The sequence below is a fragment of the Morone saxatilis genome, unplaced genomic scaffold (genome assembly GCF_004916995.1).
Source record: "Morone saxatilis isolate NCDOM2014 unplaced genomic scaffold, NCSU_SB_2.0 Contig7, whole genome shotgun sequence".
Taxonomy (NCBI): Eukaryota; Metazoa; Chordata; class Actinopteri; family Moronidae; genus Morone; species Morone saxatilis.
Window position 1 is genome coordinate 14,067,204 of NW_023340246.1, and position 26,090 is coordinate 14,093,293.

The 26,090-nt window shown below is 41.1% G+C and overlaps 1 protein-coding gene across 1 annotated transcript in view; it reads right to left on the reverse strand.

The window, feature by feature from the left end:
• Nucleotides 1-26,090, reverse strand: part of LOC118340261 (disks large-associated protein 2-like) — a 107,646-nt gene that overhangs the window by 15,527 nt on the left and 66,029 nt on the right. Inside the window, exons 3-6 of the mRNA XM_035678133.1 lie at nucleotides 18,020-18,237; nucleotides 14,934-15,087; nucleotides 13,339-13,558; nucleotides 4,607-4,651 (exon numbers count right to left, since the gene is read on the reverse strand). Coding sequence (XP_035534026.1) covers nucleotides 4,607-4,651; nucleotides 13,339-13,558; nucleotides 14,934-15,087; nucleotides 18,020-18,237 — 637 coding nt within the window. The remainder of the gene's footprint in view (nucleotides 1-4,606; nucleotides 4,652-13,338; nucleotides 13,559-14,933; nucleotides 15,088-18,019; nucleotides 18,238-26,090) is intronic.

The following is a 26,090-nucleotide window of genomic DNA, read 5'->3' on the forward strand; positions in this document are numbered from 1 at the left end:
ACTGTAACAAACTCAAACACTGCGTCAGTGCTACCACTTAAAAAAAATCAGGGGGGAAATGCTTATTTCTAGGTAACACTCATTATCCAGCATTTGCTGTGTTTCTGTCTCAAAATGCAGGAGGGCAATGCTCATAGGCAACAATTCTTCAGGAAGTGCCTCAACCTTGTTTGTGTGTCTGATAATAGGGTTCCTGTTGGCAGGGACATTTGAATACGCAAACAATATTTTTATATTTGCTTCTGTTGCAAGTGCCAATATTGTCCCAAAACATTGTATTGCATATAAAACTAAAAACAAAATCAAAGCATGATCCAATGTGGACCATGCTGGAAAATAAAATCAGCTATATCGTCTTTGGCAAAAATAAAGGCTTTGAACAATCATTGTTTTTTCATGGTTGTTTTGAATTTTGCCTATCTGCATTGCCCTATCATGTTGACTATGACTAAGTCAGTAATACACTAAAACATTCAGCATGAGATAACATGCATCATCTGAATCTGAAAACAGACAGCTACACCTTATCATATTATATATACATATAAGACACAGAGCAGAAATAATTAAAACAAATATGAAAAGCAAGTCAAAGTTTTAAAATTCAGGATCTAATAAAACCAGTTTAAATTATTCCAATCAATGGTTTTAAATTGCGAGATAATCTTTTTCTGATCTTTGTATATTAAATAGAGAAATATTCCAATATTAAACTTTGTTAGCAGTAGTATGTCTCCTGAAAGAGACACAGGACATTGCAATTTCTGGAGTATAAGGCCAACAAAAAATGTCATGTACAGACAAGGACTTGGAAGAAGAGACAAAGACAATCCTTATAATCAACTATTATTAGCCACTCCACAACTGTAGGAAAATGCAACAAACATGAGCTTGAATTGGAAAGATTCAGTCTCTCTCAAGTGGCATTTTTGTAGAGCTAACTGAAATGAGGTTTAGACAGCAGGGAAACAATCAGACAAAATCAGACAAAATGTGCTGAGAGCCAGACAAAGAACATGTTTTTAAACTAAAAAGCAACACAATCTATTTTTCTCTCTTTTTAAAAAAATATCTGGACTGCCTCTGATAATGCAACAATATAGTATATTGAAAAGTGTTGCATGCTGTACTGCAGCATGTAGAGCTTCCTGAAGTTTCACTTGTCACATTCCTATTTGTCAAATCTTACACTGAATGGGTATGAACATTACTGAACCTACTTTTCTGCCATTAAATCCCTTTGTATTTGGTTACATGAGGTCAAGCCATACTTTACATGAAGTGCAAGTACACGGCTGCACTTTTAAGTACAATACAGTTAATTACTGGAAAATGTCATTCTAATCATTTATCACGTTCACTCTTTCGTTCAAGATTGATTATGTAGGTACTATAAAAACTATGGTACTTACATGGACTCGATGTAAAGTGTGACCTAATATCATTCCGTAATAGTTTTGGTGCAGAGAATATGTAACAGACCTTCACTCTCGTGCTTTTTTTCAACAAGGCCCCTCAAACCTTTTGCTCCTTTGTGGTCAACACTTAAATTTCAGAAAAGTTCTGACAGCGTCTCGTCTCCGTCCGAACTCCCTCCATTTGTGCCAGAGGCCGTTCTTGCCATAGTTGTGGACTCAGACTGGCAAAGAGGCTGGTGAGATGCTGTTCTTACTCAGGTCGGGGTAGATTGTGGCTTAATGACGTGCAATGACTGACGAGCTGCGTATATGAGCATGGGGGCTGAAGATGTAACAGAGTGAATGTGAAGTCTCTCTGGTCTTAATGTAACTTTGTTTTGTATGACTCCAGACTGTATTAACCATGGAATCAGAGTTACTATCTAGCTTAACTCCCTTTTTAGTATAGGAGCAATATATATATCTTTCATCTGTGTAATATTGCGAAATCGGTGTAGTCCAAAGCCTACAAATCACAGCCTACAGCTTTATCTAGTTGCAATATAATCATTATCTCTCTTCAACAATATGCTGTACTGTCTGTCATAGCAATGAGCAGTGGGTGCATAGTGTAGATGGACACGCATACAAGTTTAAGACTGCTTCTATTTTACATGATTGCATAAATGTAGCATGTATTCTACTCAAAATCCTTTTCATGAAGCCAATGTAGCTTGTTTATTGCTGAGCACATCACAACATCCTAAATGTAAAAAAGAAACTACACTACATGATTTCATCTAGTGACATACAGTTGATGATAACTGCAGATATTACACTAAAAATGTCTATTCAATGATGGACTCTACGATAAGTGCAAACTAAATCTTATTTGTGTACTGAAATAGATTGAAATGTTTTCTTTTGAACATTTTTTGTTCAATGAAATCCCTCTAAATCTGTATTTTTCTACTCACCTATGACATCTCTTTAGTGTGTGCATAAAAGACACATATTGCCACAGGCAAAATAAAATACTGTGTTTATCAAAACAGAACACGGTGCTTTGCAAAAAACAGCATTGACTTAATGGAAATTATTCCTTTTTTCTATCAGTATCACTTCATCTGACTGAACCATTGTGAAGATATCTCCTCAGGCCTAGGATTGAGCTTGAGTATGGCACTAGTGGTTTGCATGATGGACGAGTGGATGGATCGATAATTGGATGATTGGATGAGTGATTTGACATAGGATGACTAGCAGGATTTAAGGGTGTGTATATAGGTCATTAATTCCATCTGATTCTGCTGGATTTACAAAATCTAGAGAGTAGGTTTTTGTAGCCTTTTTTTCAAGAGTTGTACAATAAAACAAGCATGTTGTTCATAGCCACATACATATATACATACAGTGGTGATGCCCCCATGGATGCAAGGTGGATTAACCTTTTATGTATGATATATCACAACAAACCAATACAAATCAATGGCCTGAAAGTATAATTTCAACAAACTCTCTTTTCATTGCCTTTTGCCCCAGTGATAAGTTAGTGGTTAGTGTCCAAAATTAATCCGCAAAAATATTAACCTTCACCAGCCTTCACAGATAAAAAAAAAAGTAACTTTTTAAAGAGCAAACCCTAGAAGCTGTAAGTTCATTGTAATCTATAATCAAAAGTGTTGACAAAACAAAGAACATATCGACCATTTTGCTGTTGTTATAGCCATGCCAGTAGTTGGGTTTTGTTGTTGATATCAAACAATCAATTGCCCTTTTGAATAACTGAGTCTACAGAGCAAATTTTATTTTAAGCTATCTGTTAAATATTTTGTGTGTGCAAAGATGACATTCCGGTCTGAGGGTAACACTAGAATAACACTCACTAACACAATGTAAACAGTTCATTCAATTGGGGACTGTGCCTGTGTTCAGAAAATTCCCATTTCATGTGTACACATGAAGAACTTGGCCTGATGGTGGCCCTAGAGGAAAGGTCATGGGTTCACTAAAAACCTAAGGATTCATCCTTCGGGATCTGGATCTCAATAGATCCATAATATCTTTAATTTGTTGCTTTGAACTAAAGTGTTAGATAAACAAAGCAACTGACAGACCATGGGATATCACTGTTTATGGGTTCTGCTGCTAGCGGGGAAGTTAAAGTGGGTTTGCTACAGTACAGCAGTGGCAGCTAAATATAAACTCTGCCACCAATACAATATATGTGACTAAAAGTATGGTAGAGTTTGTAAGTTGTTGTGTTGACAGCATAAAAATGTTCCACTTTTCAATGGAAATAACACTTTCCAATATGCCAAAATCAGAAACCATGTGATAATTCCACCACCCACCACCTTTAAAATTAAGTTTGAGTATCTATCTTTCACAGAAAACTAATGTTAGAAGATTAAGCAGATTTAAAAATGCCATCAGTGTCAAAATCACAATTATTGGAAGTAACTGAGCTGACTACAATATTTTTTATACATCAACAACTGTAAATATGAAACGCAGATTGATGATATCATCTAAAAGCAGCATTGATTTGTCGTGGTTTGTAGAACAAAGCTGTTACGTTGGTCATAACCTGCCTTGCTGGATGCCAGGATATTTAAAATAAAGACACACTACTGTGTGCTGATTTTATTCCCCTCTGTTCACTTAAAGAAAACATATACAATGGTTAAAGCAAGAGGGTGAATCACTACTAATACCAATGAATTTGAACAGAACTGTAATATTAAACCATAAAAAATAAAAACAAACCAAATAAATCATTTTATGGATTGTGTAAAAGACTCCATGCACATCTCAGTTAAGTTGTGTTTTAGTTGTGCAGAAGAGATTTTAAATGAAACAGTTACTCTTGTGTTTCACTCTGTTCAGATGCATTAGATATTGTACAGAAAATGCCTGTGTGCTAACACAAGGCAAACATGTGCGACGGGAGTCAACAGTTTTGTTTTTTTGGTTTGTTGAACTCATTATCCAGTTGTATTACTTTACATGATCTTGAAGATTCCACTGGATTCAATGCGTAAACAGATGAAAACATTTAAATGTATTATACATACTTGTGAGTATGACAGCATTTTTCAACTTATGGTATATCTTATTTTAGTGGAAAATGTTAATGAGTCAGACAAAATGTATGAAAAACAGTATTAACAACATATAAAAAAAGATATAATAAAGCGGGTCCCTACCAGACCTACCGTACTCTCTACGCCCCCCAGCTAAGCTACGGGCGCCTAAAATTGGGGGGAAAAAAGAAAAAGGAAAAGAAAAGAAACAAACAAAAAGGTGATAGCTTAGTAGAAAACCAATGCATATTGAGAGGGTCAAAGTAAAAGACACTGTGCCTGGCCCATGCTGTGTGCATTCCCAATGTGTTAAAGTGTGTAGGCTTCTGACTATGGACACAAAAAACATGAATAATGCTATAAGTCAGTTTCATCTTTGGATGCCATTGTAAAGCTATGACCCCCATTTTGCCATTTAAATTACTATAAACATAAACATCATAAACATTTTAATCCATTGTTTTATATCAATTTATGAAAAATACATAAGGCCAATAAAAGTTGTAAATAAAAGTTCACAAGTAACACCACAATAAGCAAAACAAAAAAAGAAAATGAAACAAAAGTACACATACTGGTTTCATTCGTTTAACAAAATAAGCATAAGCTAACAAATGCAGGCTAAACTATGATTCTCAAAAGGATGCTTAATAACTTTGACAAAATCTGATTCACTAAACAATGCAGTCTGAGATCCCTGAAAATTGCAACATGATTTATGCAAAACAGAGTTGCATGTTTTCTCCAAGAAACCTTAAATAAATGCAGGAAGAGAACACAGGGGTAGAAAAGGATTTATATTCAAGCAGTGTTACAGGTTCAGGTGAGATCAGATTCCATCCAAAAACCTTGGTCATAATAGCTGGACGTCACAGAGTTGGCACAGTTGTTGCATCAGATCTCTGGATGACAACAAGATGTAAACAAAAACTAATGGGGTAATTGACTTCATACTGTAACATATTAGACAATTCAGTTTTTTTCTTTTACAAGTAATTATATATTTCATTACACAAAATATGGTTGCATGGTTTAAAAATAATTGTAAATACCCTCTGTCTATTTCTTCTACAGTCTTTTAAATGTACATCTTTCATGTATATATTTTTAAAATAATATTTAGATCAATATCTGTATTTTTGCTACATTTCAACTTGTTTTAAGGGAAGGGTAATTTCTTTGGGCTAAATGATGAAATGATAATGATGCACTGAATTAAACCTATTTATACTGTAGCTTGGGTGAGTTCCCTGGCATCAATCTAATCACCAATTTGCAGTTCAATTGGATATAAATTTGGAAAATGTTAAGCATTTATACAGCATTTCCAATTATATTATCAAAGGCTTTGTTTGATAGTTTTTGCTGTAGTCAGTAAATTAACTGTCAATATGTGATGCGCTTATGATTGTTCATTTTTTTTGTATACGACGTCACAAAGCACACGGATGCTACTACTAAGCAGGAATCAAAAGAGTCTCACCAACAAACTGTTTGATTCTAGTACTATATAAACGCTAAAATGGGCGAAATGTGAATGAAACAACTGTTTTACAGGAAACATTAAAACAAACTTTAGTATGGCCTGTGGCTCATGCAAAGATAACTAAATAAAATCTATATTTTTTAAAAGAGCCACCATTATTTTCTGAAAACATCATTCCATTCCCGACATTGATGACTTGCATGAAGGCTTAACATAAACACCTAATATCTATAATTGCAAATATTTAGATGACATATAAATACAACAACAAAGGACTTGCATAGAATGAATGAATGTAGATTGGAGACATCATGATTGGCCAGTCTTCAGCACCTTTAAATTAGTTTGCATTCCCAAACAATGGGAAAGAATGTAAGTAAGGAATGCCACTGCAATCCCCTCTTAATCATTCAAAATCAAAAACATGAATACAAGCTTTTCCAAAGCTTTTTTTTTTAACATATACTATCTGTATATTAAAATGGTTATAGGCTAAATGTTGTCACAGTCATATGCCTTCTGTAATGGAAAAACTCAAAATTCTTTTGTTTGGGTTCATAACAACAATAAGTAGGTTATAAGCTTTAAAGAAACTGTATTCCGTATTGCAAATAGTAGAGAATGGCAAAATACATATGAGCTTATGCCTTACCTATTATTCTTTGTACCAAAACCTCAACTTCCGGGTTGCTGCCAAAAATGACCAGCAAAACATGCCTTAATACAGTGATTTTCCAAGGCAAAAGAATAATTTAGCTAGTCATTTAAGCTCATGGTTGAATGAGTTACTGTAACAGGTGTGTGGGTGGAGCTACTGCAATAACTCAAAAGGAAATGTCTGCTTTTTTTTCTTTTGTGGCTTCAACTTTAATTTTGATCTTACCTCTAGTACAACCTTAATATAAATATCATCTTTTCAAAATGCCACTTTTTCTGCAAGTATTGTCTTTTGGTCGTGCAAAGGGGGAAGAAGATCCACTCTCTTTATAAAGTGAGAGATGATGCCTCTCCTTTATTAAAAGTCCTTTTGAAAGGTTCACATTTCAGTCAGGGGTCTGATACATACAGGCTTCCCATGGTCCTGTGCTGCAGTGATCGTCCAAAGATAAGTGCTTTCAAGCTTGGAGATGTTTGTTGTTGGCCTCAGTTCCATGGGCCTCAGTATTAACTTTGGTACGCCGTGTTGGGACAAGGGGACAATGGAGCAGATGAGTGGTTGAGGGGAATGCCAGTGGCAAATGACCAACTATTATTTTGTGAATAACAAATGACAAAATGAGCAATTAGCCAAATATAGCAAATGATTGAGGGCTCCCACCCATTAAGGTTTGACAGGAGCCCAGCTAAGCCATCACTAGTGAGGCGGTGTTAGTACATTCAGTGGTACTATACTGCACCTCTGGGGACATGTCGGAGAGGTAGAGGCCCTCAGCGGCTCTGATTGTCTACTTATAGGGACCAATGTTTCTCTGTTATCTTTCAGCAGTGATGAACCACCCCAGTTTGAAAAAATCCACCATTACTAGAGAAATGTGGCATTTAAAAAAGGTGAATATGGTAGAATTTTGATAAAATCTAATTGACCAAAACCGTAAATCCATTTGATAAACCTTTTCCTCTAAATAAAACATGAATGGATAGGTAAGATGGTTAACCAAACATTTAATGACTTCCAGTCACCACTGCATAAAAAACAATAGGCGAAACACTGGTATGAACTACCAACTTCCTTATGAGGTGCACAAACAGCTGGGTGATGAACAGGATGAAATAAATGGAGACAGACCTTGAAGACTGGAAAAAGTGCTGTGTTTGGTTTATAACCACAATTACTACAATAACCCCTCTCAGCGCGGTCAGAAATCAGTATGTCTATAACTGCAAACAGTACAAGTATTGAATATAAGTTTCTCTATATACAAAATGGTACATTTATATACATATACAGTTTGAAAATGAATGCAGTTTGTGCAGGAATGAACTGAAGCTGATACATTCATACTTCATGATCACTGTGAATCCCCCTTACTGTTTCCCTCTCCACATGCTGTTGGACTTAGAAGTCAGTCACAAATGATTCAACGTAAACAATTTTAGCCAGGGACCAAGTCCACAAAGCCTCGAGACAGTGTCATCCATACAGTATTCCAGAGGATTAGGCTTTTACAAATTTGATGGGCATTATTAGAAGTCGTTGTCAGCACTATCTACTGTTATATTTAAATTATTACAGTAATTTCTTTCTGCTGTGTGGTTCACCAGTTCACTAATGAGAAAACTTGAACTTCAAAGTTGGGAATTTTTAAATGCCCATTTCAACTGGAACTGGCTACAAAGTGGACGAAGGCCATGGTAAAGGAATGCTTTCATTAGAATAACTAAAAAGTAAATTATATATCAATATATTCATAAATAATGTACTCATCTTTTATGCATTCATTAAAAAACTAGGGTTTATAAAGTTATTCACAGTATTTTTTCAGTGTATTCAGGTGCTTAAGATAATGTTTCTACATGAAGAGAAACTGGAATGAACATGAGCTATTCAATTTCATTTGCAGAAACAGACCAATTTATGCCTCACTTCACAATGGCAGATTATTTAGTTTTATCATTAAATGACCCGCAGGTTTCTGATCATGTTTACTTGAATTAAGTTTTTCTCTGAAGTTGGGTGTTTAAGACAGCGGAGGGAACATGATGCTGCACTTGTTGGCACTTGAGGATCTGAACACCAGCCACATTCTCTCTCACATTCTTGTCACCTCATTCAGGTGTAAAACAACATCATTGTCTTTTATTCCATGGCTAAGCAAAGACACTTGTTAAAAGATTGCTTGAACAACATTGTAACCTGTTCAAGAGATGACAGACTCTGTGTCTGCATAGAGTAAAGGGACATCTAACAACAGCACTGCCCTACCTTTCTTGGTAAAGGTCAAGTTTTTACCCTAGCTTCCTCATTTCATTTTACATAATGCGTAGAATGGGAATGATTAGAATGACATAGACAGATATGACATGGGCCCACTGGTGTACTTCCTGCTCCACAGTTCTAGACTGGCGCTTCTGTGGCCACCTGTGTGGCCACCTGTGTCTGGCTGCTTATAGGTCTTTTGCTTTTTGTTGATCTCCCATGGGAAGTCCTCTATTGGAAGTGGGCTGGCAGGGCTGCCTGACCCCTCTGGCGTGCTCTCAGGGGTTCCCTCTATAATCTCAATTCGGGGTGGGTCCATCAGATCTATAATGCTGAAGGGTGCTGGCTCTGGTTGGCACATCACTGACTTGTCCTCTGTATTCTGTCGAACGGACCAACTTGAACCTGCTTGAATTCCTATAGACACTCTGTCGTCTGTTTGTGTGGTGCTGTCGCTGCAAGGCTCCCGGCACAATGTCCACATGTTGTAGCACTGAGTAAAGTTGAAGAAGTTGCTGTTGAATGTCTTCAGTTCCCCACAGACATCTCTACGCAGTTCTGCCAGCTCATACCGCATTGCTGAGATTTCATCCTTCCACTGCATGTTGAAAGCAGCAACCATGTTAGCAGACTCTTTAAAGGCCTGAATGGCCTGAGGGACTGGTGGCTCAGAAGTGGATATGGGTGAGGCAGAAGGGACCCTGTATGAAGGCGGGGATGCCGGTGGGACAGAGATGGCTGTTACGGTGGAGCTAGTACTGTGCTGGCTGCGAGCCGCAGCAGTCTCTCTCTCCAGCCTCTCCAGCTCCGCATAGGCAGAGGAGCTAGCACCGTCATCATCCTCTATCATGTCGTCATTTAGTAAAGAGGTCCCATCCACAACATCATATCCCTCTGGAAGAAAAATTTGAATATGCAAACAGAAGGACATTCAAAGTGAAAGGAACAGCTGGAGTGTGATTTGATTTGGATTCTGAACTAGAAAAATAAACACATATCTATGGAAAACATACAGTATGTGAGTGGCAAGTAATTCAATCAGTCCATTAGACCCAGTGATTTGCCATTTGGATCTAAAGATTTAAATCAAGTGTGAACACCCATCAAGGACTGGTGTGCTGTTCAAATGTGACTACGCCCACTACGGCACCAGAGTTGTACAAAACCAAGAGGTAACTGAGTAGTGTCATAAAATCACAAAATTACAAATGTGAAGAAACCATCTGTCCATTTTTGATCAAGATCAGTATCAGTATTTTGTTAGTAGAATTCATAATGATATGTTTTTGGAAGTTGCTTATCATTAGTAAAAGTTTTTGGATCAATACCTTTTTATATCTTTCACTTTCCGTCATGTTCAGGTATGGCTTTTTAGGAAAAAGTGTTATAGAGGGTCAGTACAGAATATACAGCACCTTTTTTGAAATATGCTCTTGAGTGCCTTAACTTAGCTAAGACAGTAACGATTGTCATTTAACTCACATACTGTAGGCTTTTCACAATGTTTTTACACTGCCTTCTCAGTCATCTCAAGGCTTCTTTCCATCTTTTCACTGCACAGCACAGCAAAGAGTGGAATTAAACATGAAATACATCAATCATTATCAAATCATAAATCCATTTTCTGAGAACCCTCTTCTCAATACATATCAAAATGTTTCTCAGTGACTTCAAATTTGTGCCATTTTGTGCAAAAGAAAAGATGTAAAGGGAGTAGAAGAATCACAACCCACTGGGCCGAGAAGCAGATATGAACCCTATTGAACATATCAGGTCCAAGGTGGCTGATTAGACCATGTGGAGTAAGTAACCCGGTGAGGGGAGGGGTCACTCCCCCCTTCAGGGCTGCACCAGGGAGAGACTGCAATCCCACAGTCAAAGACAGCTGACAGACTCAATGCCAAGGGTTAGACTATGCCACACGTGGCCTTTTAAAAGAAGTCAGATCTTCATGGAAAGAAAAAAATAAGTTTACACATGTACAGCAGACAGATGCTGCTCTCACAAATGATTGGAGACAGTGGCAATGCGATAACATTCAGTGCTATTTTATGGTTACGATATGAAAACATTCCGAAAGGTTTGGGAAGTACACCTCTCATACATTTACACTTACAATGTGGTCTAAGCACACTTAAAATAGAGACATGGTAAACAACTCACAAAAGCCAGCATCACATTTATCACTGTAATCAATATTCAGAGGTGTCAAGGTTTTTAAGAAAGTGCCTGAGGTTTTATGAGTTGTTTGGAACCGTGTTTGCTACTTAGGATAACATAATGAGATATTTCTACCAACTATATATAAATATAAACTCTATGTATCTATTATTTTTACTGAGAAGGCAGTGCAAAAACACACATATACATAGATATATGTATGCGTGTCGACATTAAAATACCTGCAACAATCATCACTGATGCCTCCAGTTGTTCTTTCCCCCTGGTTATCCTTCAAGAGATGGATGGTCAAATGGAGAGGGGTTTGCTGCTCGTCTGCCCTACGGAGCATCATGGGATCCCTTCCCCATCTCAAGGGCCCACTAGCCTCACACGGGTATTGGTTCATAAGCCGCTTACAATTCAGTTATAAACTAGTACTGAATATTACCATAAAAACATGATTCCAGGAATCAATGTTTTTCTTAGCCAAGATAGCCTGGATAAGTTACTTTATTTAATTTTTAGGCCACTATTCCCTCAAAACAGTGCAAAGAGTACACCAAAGGAGATATATTATTTACAGTATGGATTGACAGGGAGGTGACAGTAGTATATAACTAATCACCATCCAGGGAACCTTTCCTCTGGGTTGCTATAACCTTATCTGACATATTATAATTGATGCATCATGCCAATCTTCAAAAAACAACTTCACAACATATTGTACAGTCAACTGCTTGTTTTAGTCCATATAGAGCTGACAGATTTTGAGCAGAAAGCTAAATCAATAGAGTTCAGCAAATAAGACAGTGGGATTGGAGAACACTCTTTTATCCTCAGTACTTCTGTCACATCGAAGAAATCGTAGATGGAAATCCAATTGAAGATGAGAGGATTCCAAAAACCAAAGTCCAGATTGCACAAGAAAACAAAGCCCACAAAATGAGTAAAAGTGCAAATGTCTCCAATATTAAATTGACAGAAAAGTGTACAAAAACAATAAAAATCCAGGTCATAATATTTAAAAATGCACGTAATTAAAGAAAAATGTTTCAATAGGGTTCATAGCTTTACTCTTGCAGGTAAACACCAAATGCACTTAGTGAGGGAGTTACTGCAAAGACTCTGCTTGCACAAAGAACCTGAAATGCTAATTTTAGAAATATATTGCTCGCACTGTGTCGCACAAAACCTTGAAGTCCTTGAACGCTCTTTTAAAAAGCAGCATGTAGTACAAATAGATATGCGAGAGTCCATAAACTAAATGTGCTGTTCTCAGAGAATCCGTTTCAAAACATGTTAAGTTTGGTCCACTGTCATATAGTAATTGTAGCTAACAAGCTAACAATGTAATATGACCAATACAATTAAGTTTGCTCAGTTGGAAGTGATTAAGAAACTTAAAGAAGTCCTGTAATAAACTTAACATATCATTCATTAGCTATTTTGACTAAGGCCGCTGCTCAAAAGATTGAGTTTCATGCAACACAATACAACAATACTGCAAGTAATCAAAGGTTGTACTTCTCAAACTGAATGAGAATCAGTGGACAGTTCCTTTGTGCAACCAGCACGTGTGTGTATGCACGTGTTGTAGTCTCTAGAGGTTGTTGACTTACCTTAAATTGGTTACAAGATTTTTTTATTTTATGAGGTCAATTACAAGGTCAGTTACAAAGCATATGCTAATGTGTGGTGCAACAGAGCAGGGGGAGGACAGGCGGAAGGCTTTTCCAGTGTATCCTCTTAATACAAATATGTCAGCAACCTACCGCTCCCCTACCCCTGGCCCGTTTTAGTCTTCACCCCTCCCTAAGTAACTCACACGCTTTGTACAACACATATATAACACCACAGTTTAACATGCTTAGGGTAGGGCCTGTTCCTCTAAGGCATGCCATGTAATGTGGCTGTGCTGTGTTGTGATATTGTGTACTGTGAGCGTGTGTTGCCATCTGCGTGTTAATGTGACCCTCCCACCTATATCCAAGTCTACAGCTTGGCAACACCACAAGTGACCAACCAGAAGCTTGGCTAATGATGCATGAATCGTGCAAAGTAACACACAAGCAAGTCCATCTAAACAATCGGGAGTATGCAGAGGCAAAAACAAACACACGCACACCATAGCTTCCAAAAAAAATAACTGGAATCATTCAGCCCGGCATCTCTGAAGCTCAAGGGTTCCCCACTGTACATATGTAGGTATGTCAAGTTTGTGCGCATGTATAGGATGTATGAGGATATGTGGTCTAAGCCCTCTCTCATTTAGGGGGGGGATTGTTTTACCTGTTGTGGATCTGAGAGTTGAAGTGACAGTGGAGGATGTCATTGAAGGCAAGCAGTCGTCATCTTGGGAATAACCAGCCTGAATAGCACGGAGGTAACTGTGGCTTCGAGTGCGGAACGAACCAGGCAGGTCCAAGGCCTCCATGGCCTGGGATTCTACTTCACTAAAAACGGACTCGCAAACTGACTCAAACTGGCCATTGATCTCAGTCTCACTCACCTGAGAGACAAAAACAGGAATAGCAGTCCTTAATTTTTCCTCTTCCTTTCTCTTTCTCACTTTGATTCTTCCCCTTTGCACAGCAAATATGAAGGAGTGTTAGCATAAGGAAATGCCACTGTCAATTCCGACCTTGAACTGAATAAATGTCAAGATCAAATGGAAAAAAAGGCAGATGACAACAAAAAACAATCAGAAAAAATTGTGTTATAAATCATTCCATTCACCACATCCCCCAATACCCACAAAATATGTACTGGACTGTATGTAACTACATGGAAAATGGGAAAAACAAACTGCAGTCTCAAGTCTTTATCTTAAAGAATACCCTTAATTGTTCTAGCTGACACGAGATTAATTAATTTGTTCATATTAAGATCATGCAAGATGTTACTATAAAAAGGACCTATATATATCCAATTCTGATCTGTCCTGTCATGTCCTCTCCTGTCCTCTGTCCACATAATCTCCTTTTCAGTGTTGAACAGACTAAATTATAATTTCAAAAGAGAGCTGGGTTTCAATATTTTAACACATTAATAACTATCATTATTATTGTTATTGTTAAACATTGTGTTAGCACCCACGGGGGTAAGCTGATTGTACAACCCTTCTTCTGGACAAAATCTCTCTTCCTCTTGTTACCCCTTCTCCATATGGAGGCTTTCTGGCTGTGTCACAAATCTTCTGTAACCATGTCTTGTGCCACCATGGAGGTCCAAAACAGACTTGCACAATTGATCCAACTGTATAGACTCATAGCAGGGTATGAAAAAGGGAAAAATAAGAAACGGTTGGTGTGTAATGTTAGGTTATACATTAAGTTGCTGCATCTCTATAGCCCTAGTCTCTACTTCTTAACGTTAGTTGTAGTTTTAGAAAAATAAGCTCAATTAACCAAAACAAACTGCTACAAACAAGCTGTTTTTCTTTGGCTGATTAGCTGGCACGCCACATTAACAGGAGAGCATTGAATTGTGGCCAGTTCCAGACAACCTTTGGCCAAATCATGATACATTAATATGAAACTAATATCTTGGTTTTTCAGTTATGCGCAATTTTATGTTTCTTTATAGCACAAAACACTTCAAACAACATCAACATTAGACTGTGTCTGGACCTGAGGTACGCTATTGGTTAAAGAATCAATTTCTTGTCCGAAACCGTACAAATATAAATATGCCTATTGACTTTATTTGAGACAGGCAAGGTTATTTATACTAATCAGCTGTGGACCTCCAATATGGACACCTGTGGATATTTTATGTCTCTGTAGTCCCCTCTACACAAAGCTACTACATACCTAACAATATAACATAAGCTCTCATTCATGTCTTCAGTTGTTGCCTCTGTGGCATGCATGTGTTAGACTCACCTGGCTGACGCAGCTAGCCTGACTGAGGGTGCTGACAGCGCGCATGTAGCTCTGGTTGCGAGAGCGGAAGGGCGGGGGATGAAAGGCGGCAGGGTCCAGCGTGACACTAGGGTGGGGCCGCATATCTCTTGTGGTTTGCAAGTGGTAGCCCTGGCTGAACAAGGACAGGGGGGGTAGGGATAGATACGATTGCATAGTTCAAAAGCCATACATGGAAAATCAATGGATAACAATGGAATTAAGAAATGTAATGGCTAGGGCTATGGGCATGGTGTGTCTTCTGTTTGGTTTAATGATGATGTATTTCTATCCAAAATGAATATCAGCCACTTGAATGACTCATCTCCTCACAACAGTATCTGAATGGCTGGGATCAACATTGAGCTATTTTAATGACTTGAGTTGTTAGCTTCTAGTCTAGCTCCAAGTGTCCTATGAGAAAACAGCCTTCCATCCCCAAAACTTTAGACAGCCTGTGTATGCCTTGTCTCTGGTTCTTATTAGATAAACAATGAGAGCTAGGAGCTGCAATAATAAGAGATTATTACATTCTCCACCAGAGGCTAAAAAACAAGAGGGCTGATTTGTTTGTGGACAAAAGCCGAAGTGATCAGAACCCCGCTGAGATGATGGTAACAAAAATAGCACAGAGCACTGAATGGCAGTAGGGATGACGGATGCATGACGCCTCCCTAGGTTCACAGAATTGGGCTGTATCTGAAAGCCACACTGGCTTAAAACACACAGAGAACAATAAGCTGAGTAAAAACAAGCTGAGCAACAATACGTAGGAATGTGATGGTGAAGCAATGGCATCCTCTGGGTCACAAATGCACTTAATGGAATATTAGTTTGTGCTGGTTTACTAGGCAACAAATACACGTCAGCACAGAGAGATGAGTAAGAAATGATTAAAGAGTAACTCAACACCCCCTGAAAATCTCCAGAGGTTTAACTTTTCACCTCGCTGCAGTGAAGTAGAGGTGGACTTCACAACCCAACACATTACTGTTGGGAATGGTTACAGATCAAACAGACTCGAAACTGTTAGAAAAGTTATTCTTTAAGTGAAGGTAGTGCACCTCAAGAAGTCTAGTTTTGTTTTTGGAAAAAATAATGTGGTGGCCACCAAATCTTTGTATTGTGACACTGTATTTAAGGCTTTTTAATAAGTAATCCCTATTATGGATGCCAGTGCATGAACACATTTTTTGTATATTTACACTGGTTATTATTATTGATAAATACTGTCCACTTCATTTATATCAATGAGTGTGAATAAGTATTAGCGCCAAAAACTATATCCTCCATAAAGTTACATCAACACCTGTGTTACAGTTTCAACAAAAACTGAGCATTGTAGCATTAATGAAAGTAGGATTTTTTACAAGAATGTTTTGTTAAATTAGATTATTTTTGGTTAGATGTACGTAATAAACTGTCCACTTATTTCCATGATTCCCTTTTTTTAATGCAAAACAAAACAAAAAATATTTCTGGGAAAAAGCAATATGCTTTTCTCTATTACTCATCAAACACATCTGTCCTATCTTCGGTTTTCATCATACAGTGTACTTCAGCACAATAGTCAGTAACTTTAACTTATGCCCTTCCATGTGTCAACAATTCACCCAGCCATTAAGCCCAGATACATTTAAGCTTGCTCTCTTGAGTCTGACATTGTATAAATGTGACAGTTTTGCTACAGACTTGTCAACAACACTGTGATAAGATAGGGCACATTGCCTGTGTAAGATGTTGGGCAAATATTGGAACAAGCAGACGGAAAAGGTCATAAACAAAAAGCACATTTGGTACTGCAACATTCAGCAGAGCATTACTTTACCTGATGTCATGAAACAGTCGTGAATTGAATACTTAGCCAACAATGCTCAAGGGCAAGTTAATAATGTGGTTATAAAACAAGTCAACAAGTAAGTACAGGCCAGCTCTACATAGCAGCTTAATACAATTGTCCAGGCATGCATTAAATGATGTAAAACAATAACAAGATCTTCTCCCATCATTTTGCCATGCAACCGCACTTGGAATCAGCAAATAATGTAAAACCTCTTCAAATCTCTCAGAGACAACTGAGCAGAAAAGCAGCATCAGCAAACAACAGTTTTACTTGGACAGCATGTAGATAAAGCGGTGAGTCAGTGTTAGATGGTTCAGATTTATAGAAACAAAAGGGCTAAGGCTATAAATTAAATTATTTATTGAAGGCAAGGTTTAGAACTCATACAAACCAGTGTGAATGTTTTCTCTTGGAACTTTAAAATACTGAATATATTTTTATCAGAGTGTTTGTTTCAGAGAATTATAACAGCACACAGTTAGCAGTAGAAGTGCACATCAGCTCTCAGATTCGCATTCCAGTCATTCCCCAAAAGATAGAACTCATTCCTTTTACTAAAATACTAGTTTTTATATGAATACTAGGTATAGACATGTGTGGAGTAGTTTGCATACAATACTGAAATAGAGGTCTTGTTGCAGTACTACTAACATGCACTATCATTGCTCACTATAATTACTGGTGCTGATCAAAGGCTCGGATAATATTGATGTAGTATTGGTGATCACAAGTTTCCGACTATATAGAAGCTTGAGGAAGCCAGCACCTGCGCCAACGTCCTGCATGACGGCTTTGCCGCCATAATTGTGTGTCCATGGTTAATAACCATTTGTACTGATCTCATAGTAAAGTCAGTCAGTGTACCATTTACCACTGTCTCTGTCCAGCAGTCCAATTACTTTCTCTTCAATGTCGAGAAGGCACACAGTGCAACACAGTCTAAGCGCTTCCATGTAATAATTAATAAGTCAAGAAAAAAGCTGTTAATTTTGTTGACCCTAAAGCAACCACCAATTCATTGATAAAATATTTCAAAGAATGTCAGTTTCATGAGGTAAAGTTCTAAACTGTTGAGGGTGAAATACAGTGCATTCTTTTGACTTACTTTCTGCATACCCTCTGAGCAACCATTAATTCTTGAATGGTTTCATGAAAAGAGTTGGAATAAATTTAAATCAACACATAGCTTTGGCATCGACATATAGAGCGAGGCAGCCAGGCCTACCTTTGGGAGTCTAAATGGGGTCTCTGCATGGCTGATTTAAGGACGAGAGCATCAGGCCGAATGGCCTTCTGTGGGGAGGTTTTAGGGCTGGTGTCAGAGTCACCACTTTCATCATCCACTTCTCCCATAGCCTTGACGTAGCTACTGCTGCGCATCCGGCGACATGGAATCTCTTCATCCTTCTCTCCTGGATATCCACTCCACTCATCTTGGGGCACCTGTGGGGTAGAACACACCTGTATTAAAAACTATATACACATTCATAAGGCCAGAATCTTTCTATGCAGACACTCTGGGGGCTGGAAATTCAAAACATATACCTTATTAACCTATTATTATTTAGTATTTTTATTTTCTTACAAAATGAATGTAATTTTTATTAACCTATATCAGTGTGAACGGACTCATGACTCAAAACACTAAAATCCATAATGATAAATAGATTTTGACTGGAAAATGCTCTCAGACATCCACCAAGGAGGCAGCTCACTGAGAAGTGATGTTTAAAGTCTGTAATTCCGGAAACTTAATTGCAGAATGTAGTCCTGATTGACAGGAAATGTTGGTCAACTTTAACCGGTTTTATCGTACAGTTGCACCGTTATTTTCCATGTCACACCTGTAGTTTCTGGTGGTAAATGCGGTTTAATACGACAGGTCACAGAATTCTGGGGACAGCAGTTTTTTTGACAAAGACGTCGGGCAATAATTGGTCTTTCTCCATTGTTCTGTGCGCAATCATTATCTGATTTGATGCTGCACACGGCATGATTCTGTGAACAGCGAAAGTGAAAGTAGTTGGTTACCTTGCTGAGAAGTTGAGGTGGGCAGCCTTTTGCCTGCAGCTTTTGCCTGCAGCTTTTGATCTAACAGCTCGCCGTGGCTGCTCGTTCTTGTTCCATTACTCCCTGCAATATTTCACACTGATCTGCTGTCAGAAATTGTCCATTGTCTTGTTTTGTAGATACATTTTAGATGAACAATGTGGTCAGCGAGTGGCAAGTCCACTGACAAACACATGGCATTTCTTGTGATTACTACTTCATAATAAAAGTCAGTGTGTGTTTTGCCAGTTATATGCTTTTATTGTGAAGCTTGTTTGCATTAGCAGGAATTTTGCCACAGATACGCAGTTTCTGATACTGTAAATACACAATGAGGCCTAACCCAAACGAGTGTGATAATATATCAGACAAATGGTCGGATAAGCTCTGGCAGTTTTTTCACTAAACAGAACAGCTTTTATTGCCTTTAATTGATAGTGATGGCTAGAGACTAACAGGAAAGGGGTGGGCGGACAACACGCAGCAAAGGGCCACAGGTTGGAGTTGAACCCATTGCCACTGCATCAAGGACTCTGCCTTGGTTGGTACACATGAGCTATCAGGGTGCCCCAAAAGTGACTTGACAACAAAAGAAGTAGCTGATGTCCTCTAGAGCCACAACTTGTGAGTGCACTTCAAGTGTTGTGAGCAAAGCATATATTCATATTGCTTTTACTAGTAATGCAGTAGTGAAACACACTACAGTTTAATTTTAGCGTTATTACTTGAAATGGACAAATTTTCCTTGTATTTGGCAGGAATAATGAAACCCGCAGACTTGGGAATAATTCTGAGTTCTTTTGCCTGTCATTATTCTTGTCATTACTGCATCGGACCCCTGGAGGGCCACAAAGAAGCTGCTTCATTGTGCTCTGTCCAAAGTTCTGAAAAATTCAAAAACATTCTCTGTTTCTCTCCATGGTGCTGAAACATTCAGCTGTGGTCTCTCTTTATGCTGTGTCTGAAGTCACTGTACAAATTCTGAATGCGTAAAATTTGTGCAGTTTTTCAGAACCTAAAAAAAATCCAAAGCACGTACATGTATTTTCTTCCTGTCACAGTTGCACATGTTGAAGCCTGTCAGTGTCAGTACATCAATAGGGTGCTTATCATGCAGGAAACATCTATTTTCTTGAGGAAATGTAATCTTTTTCTCATTGATTGTTGGCTAGATAAGTGTGAAAATTGTATTGGATAAGCAGTTGGATAAACTCTAGCTGAATGGTTACAGTGTTAGCACTACACAAAGTACCAGGTAAGATAGGCCAATAGAGACATTACTGTGTGTGTTATTTACTGTGATGATGTTTTCACAAATAAAAGCAATTTAAAAAAGAAATTGGAACCACATCAATCGTGTATAAAAAGAAAGCTTGTGTTGCACAGCTTCAAAATTCATGGTTGATGTAATAACAGGTTTAACATGAAAAGTGAAGCATTTTTAAACTGTGTGGCCTAAACACTTTTTACTATACTGATCTTGTGCTTTGGGGTCATTTTCTAGTTTGAGTTGTGTATTTGGCTCTATGCTGGCTTCCTCTGGCTTCCATTTAAGGTTGTCTGTCTATTCTTTGCCAACCATGTATCTTTATATTATCTTTACTAGGTTTTTTCTTTTAATCACATAATGTATTAATTACAGTATATGTTGCAATACAAGAATCCAATATAAAGCAAATATTATACAAATATGTATGTAACTGAAAATGTAAAAAGGTGTCTATAAAGCCATTTTTTGTAAAGCAGTAATTAAACCTACAGTGTGTTTATTCACAGTAGTATTAGTTTCACAGACAGAAGTCTCAGCTTTTAGTGACCAGCCACGAGAAAACCAGCAACAAGTCTCCCGAGAGGCATTTTGAGTTATTTACAGATTCTGAAAGTGTAGTTTCTAAGCTTTCCAAATGAGCCCGGGCCGCGGGTGCTGCTTTCCGTTCGTGCCAATTGATGGTCCTAACACATGCGAAATCTGATTACACATTTTGAAAGTTGGTGTCTCCATTTGAATGTATGCACATCTCAAAACCCCGTTTAGGCGAGAAAACAGCCCTAGAACATTGCCCAGATTCTCACCTCAGGAAATTCTTACCCAGTCAACACAATTGGTGGCTCATTTGCATCTCGTTAAGATAAGCCCTAATCCCCCTGGCCAACTCGCTGTCTTATCCTCTCACATGTTACCGCCAGATATAGCGTCTGATATCTTACGCTCCAGTCCTCTGGTGCGTATGCCGAGAGATTACATTACTCGTCTTCAATTCTTTCGCTGAGGTCAGCTGTAGAATTTTTTAGGGATGTTCTCCAGTTGTAATTACGAGTCGCCTATTCAGTCGGTCATTGCACTCAATCAGAACCAGAAGTAAATCAGCGTCAGCGGAATTATACAGTAAGATCCGGCGTCTTCGGCTAAAGTACTGCCATAGATATTTTGCGCCTGTGAACAAGCCACGATTTTAGCTGCTGTCTGCAATCATTGTTTCCTCGTTCCATTCTTCTTCAATGGGATGAAATCACATGCAAGCCTCCAGGAAGCTAGCAGAAGCTATATGCGGGGGGCGGGGCTGCATAAAGTAGCATGCGGTTGCGCTTACATAACCGTGGACCCCTGATTTGGGCCGAAAAACAAATATACAAAAATGCAAGTGTACGTGATATTTGTCATCAGGATAGTTCCAGTATGGAAATCACCTGTTATTCAGACCGGACACGGCACCAAATAAACGAAGCGCCCAGCGCCTTCCTGAAACTCAATACCCGATTTCAAACACAAAATGATATACTTTTGAAGCAACCAGATACTTGCTTAATCTTTGAAACACTTTGGATGTGGCTCATTTTCAAGTTGATCGTTCAACTTCAATGTCTGTGTAAATAATAAAAAAAAACGAAAACCCCCTCAGGGGGAAAAAAAAAAAGATGAGGGTGTGTGATAGTGCTGAATCCCTGCCCAGCCGACTTGGAGCGCTGGGTGTGCCGGTGTGGGAGCGGCCAGTTGGAGAACTAGGTACAGTTGAACACATTACACTCATCAGGTATGTGTTGAATGAAATGAATGCACAGGAGTGTGTAGAGTATGTCTGGGTGAATGTGACTAAACAAGGGAACAACTGTAGCCAGTAACAGCGGCTGTGACCAAAAGCAGCTGCAAACGACGTACAGTGCGACAAAAGCGGCCAGATACTCACGGCTATAGCCACAGTACGGAGGTGTGGAGAATACCGTCGAGAAGGGATGACCATCCGTGTCGACGGACAAGACAGTAACTGATGCAGCATGAGCTCAGCTCAGCGGGTGGCCCCTGCCAGCAGAGCCGGATGAAGATAGCAAATATGTGTGTAACCTAAGGCAAGGATAGGCCAGATATGGAAAAGAAGTGACAGCCTGTGTGGAGCTGATGACTGCGGAATGTTAACCGAACTGCGTTTAATGAATGGACGGTAGTCCGACAGTCAGCAAAGGAGCTTATGTGTCCGGCCGTGCCCGGGCTCCTGTGGTACGGCGGGCCAGCCTGTGAGCAAATTACGCAGGCAGTTGGCGTCCGTGTGGCAAAAGGGGAGTAGGTGTGGCAGCAGGTGAGCCAGCTGCCGCTGTCACAAAAGGGGAGGTGTGGGGGCACCTGCGGTGAGACGGCTGGCAACTGTGGCAACTAGCAACACTGGACGGCGGGAAAGAAGCAACCACCTGGTCGATGGAAAAGGGGCGGGGGGCGGGGGTCCAAGAAACGGGGGATGGCCAAGCGTGTAGGAGATAAAAGGGATGGGGTGGTGCCCTAGTCGGACCAGAAAGGTTGGCCGTTTGGGCGTGCGGCAGCCTCGTGACTGCCAGCCCTGATGTGGAACGATGTGGGGTGAGTGGGGGGGGCTGACAGTGCACAGACGATCGGACCAGGTAAACAGGCCAAGGAGAGCAGGGGGCCCACGAGGAAGAAACCAAAATGAGATGAAGTCGAGCGCGGGACACGGGGCTGTAAGGAATGGCGCCTAAATAGGAAAGGAATGAGGCATCGATGCCGAGGCTGAAATGAGAAATGATGCCATGCATTGAAAAGAAGTCATGGGTAGGAAGAGCTCAAATTAAAATGTATTGCTGGTGACTATCGACCGCAGTTATGTATATAGCAGAATGGGCATGAGTCGGGTGTGCATGTATAACAGAGTCAGGGAGGGAAAAGTGCAGTTGAAAAGCGTCGGCATGGTGCCGGTTGGTCAATCACCGGGGGCAGCCGTTGGAGGGTGCTGTCGCGGTGGAAAAGCCTGCTGGGCGGCACGGAAGAGCCGGGGGTTGACACGGGCGAACAGCAACAAACAGTGGGTTAGGCGGCGAAGAAACAAAAAAACGTGGTGAGCCACTTGCGAAGAGCCGTGGACGCTGGCCGGGAAGGGGTGGGGGAGAGGCGTAAGGGAGGGGGCGCGTGCGGCCCAGCTAGGATGTGCTGGACGATCAGGGGGTGGCGGAATAACAAGTGAGCAGCCCAGTGGTACCGGGTGGAGGGGAATGTGGGTCATCGTGACGGGGACTATGGTAAGTAACACAGAGAAAGAGACACGGGATGATTAACGTGTTGGGTGTAGAAAAGCCAGGACGCTGTGTAGCAGCTAGCGCGGATGGGTGGCGGGGAAGGGTGGCCCCCAGGGTGTAAGGTGGAGACGGGCAAAGGAGAGGGCGGCATCAAAAGGAACCCCAGCACGGGGACAGGGGCAGGGAAGGCATAGACGACAGTGCAGGCGGAGAAAAGGATGACGCGGGTGTGCAGGAGGTGAAGATGGGTAGAAGTGTATGAAATAAGATGGAGAGAGAGAATGAAGAGCAAGTGGTGGGGACGTCGGACCAAGTAAGCAGCAGGGCGCACGGTTGCAATCAGCTCGAGATGTGACGGGATAAGGTTTAGCAAGCGTGTATCCTGCCATGCAGGGAGGTGAGAGAGGTCACGTAGGTGGGGAGGGGAAAAAAGGAACGAAAGGACGGGGAAGAGTCAGCAGAACAGGTCGTAGAAGAGGCGCATGAAAGACTACGGGACACTGCAGGATCATCAGACCAGGGAAAGGAAGGAGAGAAACACCTGGTGAGAAGAGCGCATAGTGTGTCAGCAAGGCAAAAAGTATAGAGCATGCAGAATCCAAAGGAGGGGTGTGAGAAAAAGGATGAAGAGACGGTGTCCCTACACCGGAGGGAGCAGGTGGGACGGGAGGCGTTGCCGCGAGCCAAAGCTGCCAATCCAGACCCCGAAGGCGGGTAACTGGGGTAAATCAGCAAACACGAGCAGGAAGGCAAGCAGGAACTGCAAGACAAAAAAAACACAGGAGCTCAGTGAAATGAGCGGTGGGACTGACAACCTAAGGGCACAGCAGGAGTAGGTGTGGGCACAGGACGTGGTGCCTGTTAAAAACAAGTACCACTGCAGGTCTGAGGAAACTACACAAAGCGATGCATACAGGAATGCAGATGGAACAACAACCAGGATGGCATGGAGAAAAGAGTCGTGGTGAGGGGTAGAGAGGCTAAGAACGGGTTACAGAGGGACTTGCGGCGGAACAGTACAGCAAGCAGGAGAACCAGAGGGAGGAAGGGAGGGGGGCTGAAGACGGGACACGGTGGCGGGGGCTGCTGGCAAAGGGACACAAAACCAAGGGCGCATGGACGTGAAAACCAGGGTTGAGGGTGAATGAGAGGAGTGGTGGGATGGAAATCAAGGTAGAGTGCATCCAGTGGAAAAACTGTGTGGCAATGGTACCCTGCAGGATTATGAGTCCAGTAGAAATGAACTGCGGTACATGTGATCTTCACCTGAGTGTGGTTACAGGAGATGGAGAATGAAGGATGAATGGTCGGGTGTGGCTCTCACAAACGCAATGAGTGTGGGGGTTCCTGAAGACGGGGTGGCAGGATGGCAAGGGACACAAACGACATGACCGTCGAGGACAAGAGGGATCAGCATGTTGAGGTAAGGACAACACGGGCAGGGTGGGGGCAGCGTGTAAGCAGGTGGGCCCAGGGGACAGGGCCAGCCGTGAGCGCTGGGAAAACAGGCAGCCGTCGGGCCAGAGCGGTTGCCCGAATGAGCGTGCCGTGGGACGCACTGGACCCAAGCAGAGTAGGTGTGCCTCGTGCACAGTTCCACTTGAACGGTGCGCCAAAACCAGAAGGGCCGAGTACCCCGGGTTCCACACGTGGAGAGGGAGAGGAAGGCGTGGGCCAGCCACTGATGGTCCCACTAGTCGGTGTTCGGGGGCGGCCAGGCTGCCCCCCGGGCGGAATCGGGCCTGTGAACACCCAATAGCCGTCGGTGACCGGAGGGCCCTTCGTTCAGCAGGGCAGACAGGTGTGGAAGGGACGAGACAGCAGGAAGAAACTGGGAATGTGAAAACGAGGAACATGGGTGCTCCTTCGATGGGAGGGCGGACAAATGGGAAGTGAATGAGAAAGGAGGGAGAAGAGGCGAATAATGTGTGAGCACCCGGGTCGGCCACCACATGGAAGTCTGGAGGAGAGTGTACGGTCAACGGTTGGGTCCCAAGGGGTGTGGAGGCGAGAATGGAAGGGGCTTGAAGCAGTGAGGACCAGTTTATCGAACTGGAACGCTCCTGTGTGGAAGCCAAAACAAATGGACCGGCTGTGGGGCAGCAGGGCCACGGCCCACGCACTTGAACACCCCGGTGGAAAAGGAGAAGGGAAAGAATGAGTAGTCAGGTGGCTAATGGGAATGAGACGGAGGCACCAGCTTGGTGTGTCAGAGGGTGCGTGAAAAAAGAGAAAGGGAGTGGGTGTCAACCCGCCTAACTGGGGGAGGGTAACAGGGAGGGGAAAAGCAGCTTGCCGGCGTTCTGGCTGGCCGCAAAGACCAGTGCAGAAAATTAGTTGCACGCACACGAATCGCGATGGCAGACAGGTACCGGCGTCCACATGAGGGGAATTTGAAAAATGCATAGCAAGGGGCGGGAAATGAATAGTATCAGAAGTGAAAGAACCAGCAAGAAAGTAAAAGAAGCGTGTGCTGCCGAATAGCACGGCCAGGTGATGCGGCGGAGCTGGGTGGAACAAGGACAGCCACTGCTACTTCATTGGAAACATGGGACGGGCGTGGCATGGACAGGAGCGGCGGATGTTCTACGCGTCATGGGGATAGCGCCAGCCGAGAACAGAACATGGTTTGTGCAGCGGTGTCCCCTGGTTCTAGATTATCAGTTTTCTTAAAAGTTTCACTAATCCACAAAAATTCAATATCCATTTCACCTTTTTCCTACTCAGGT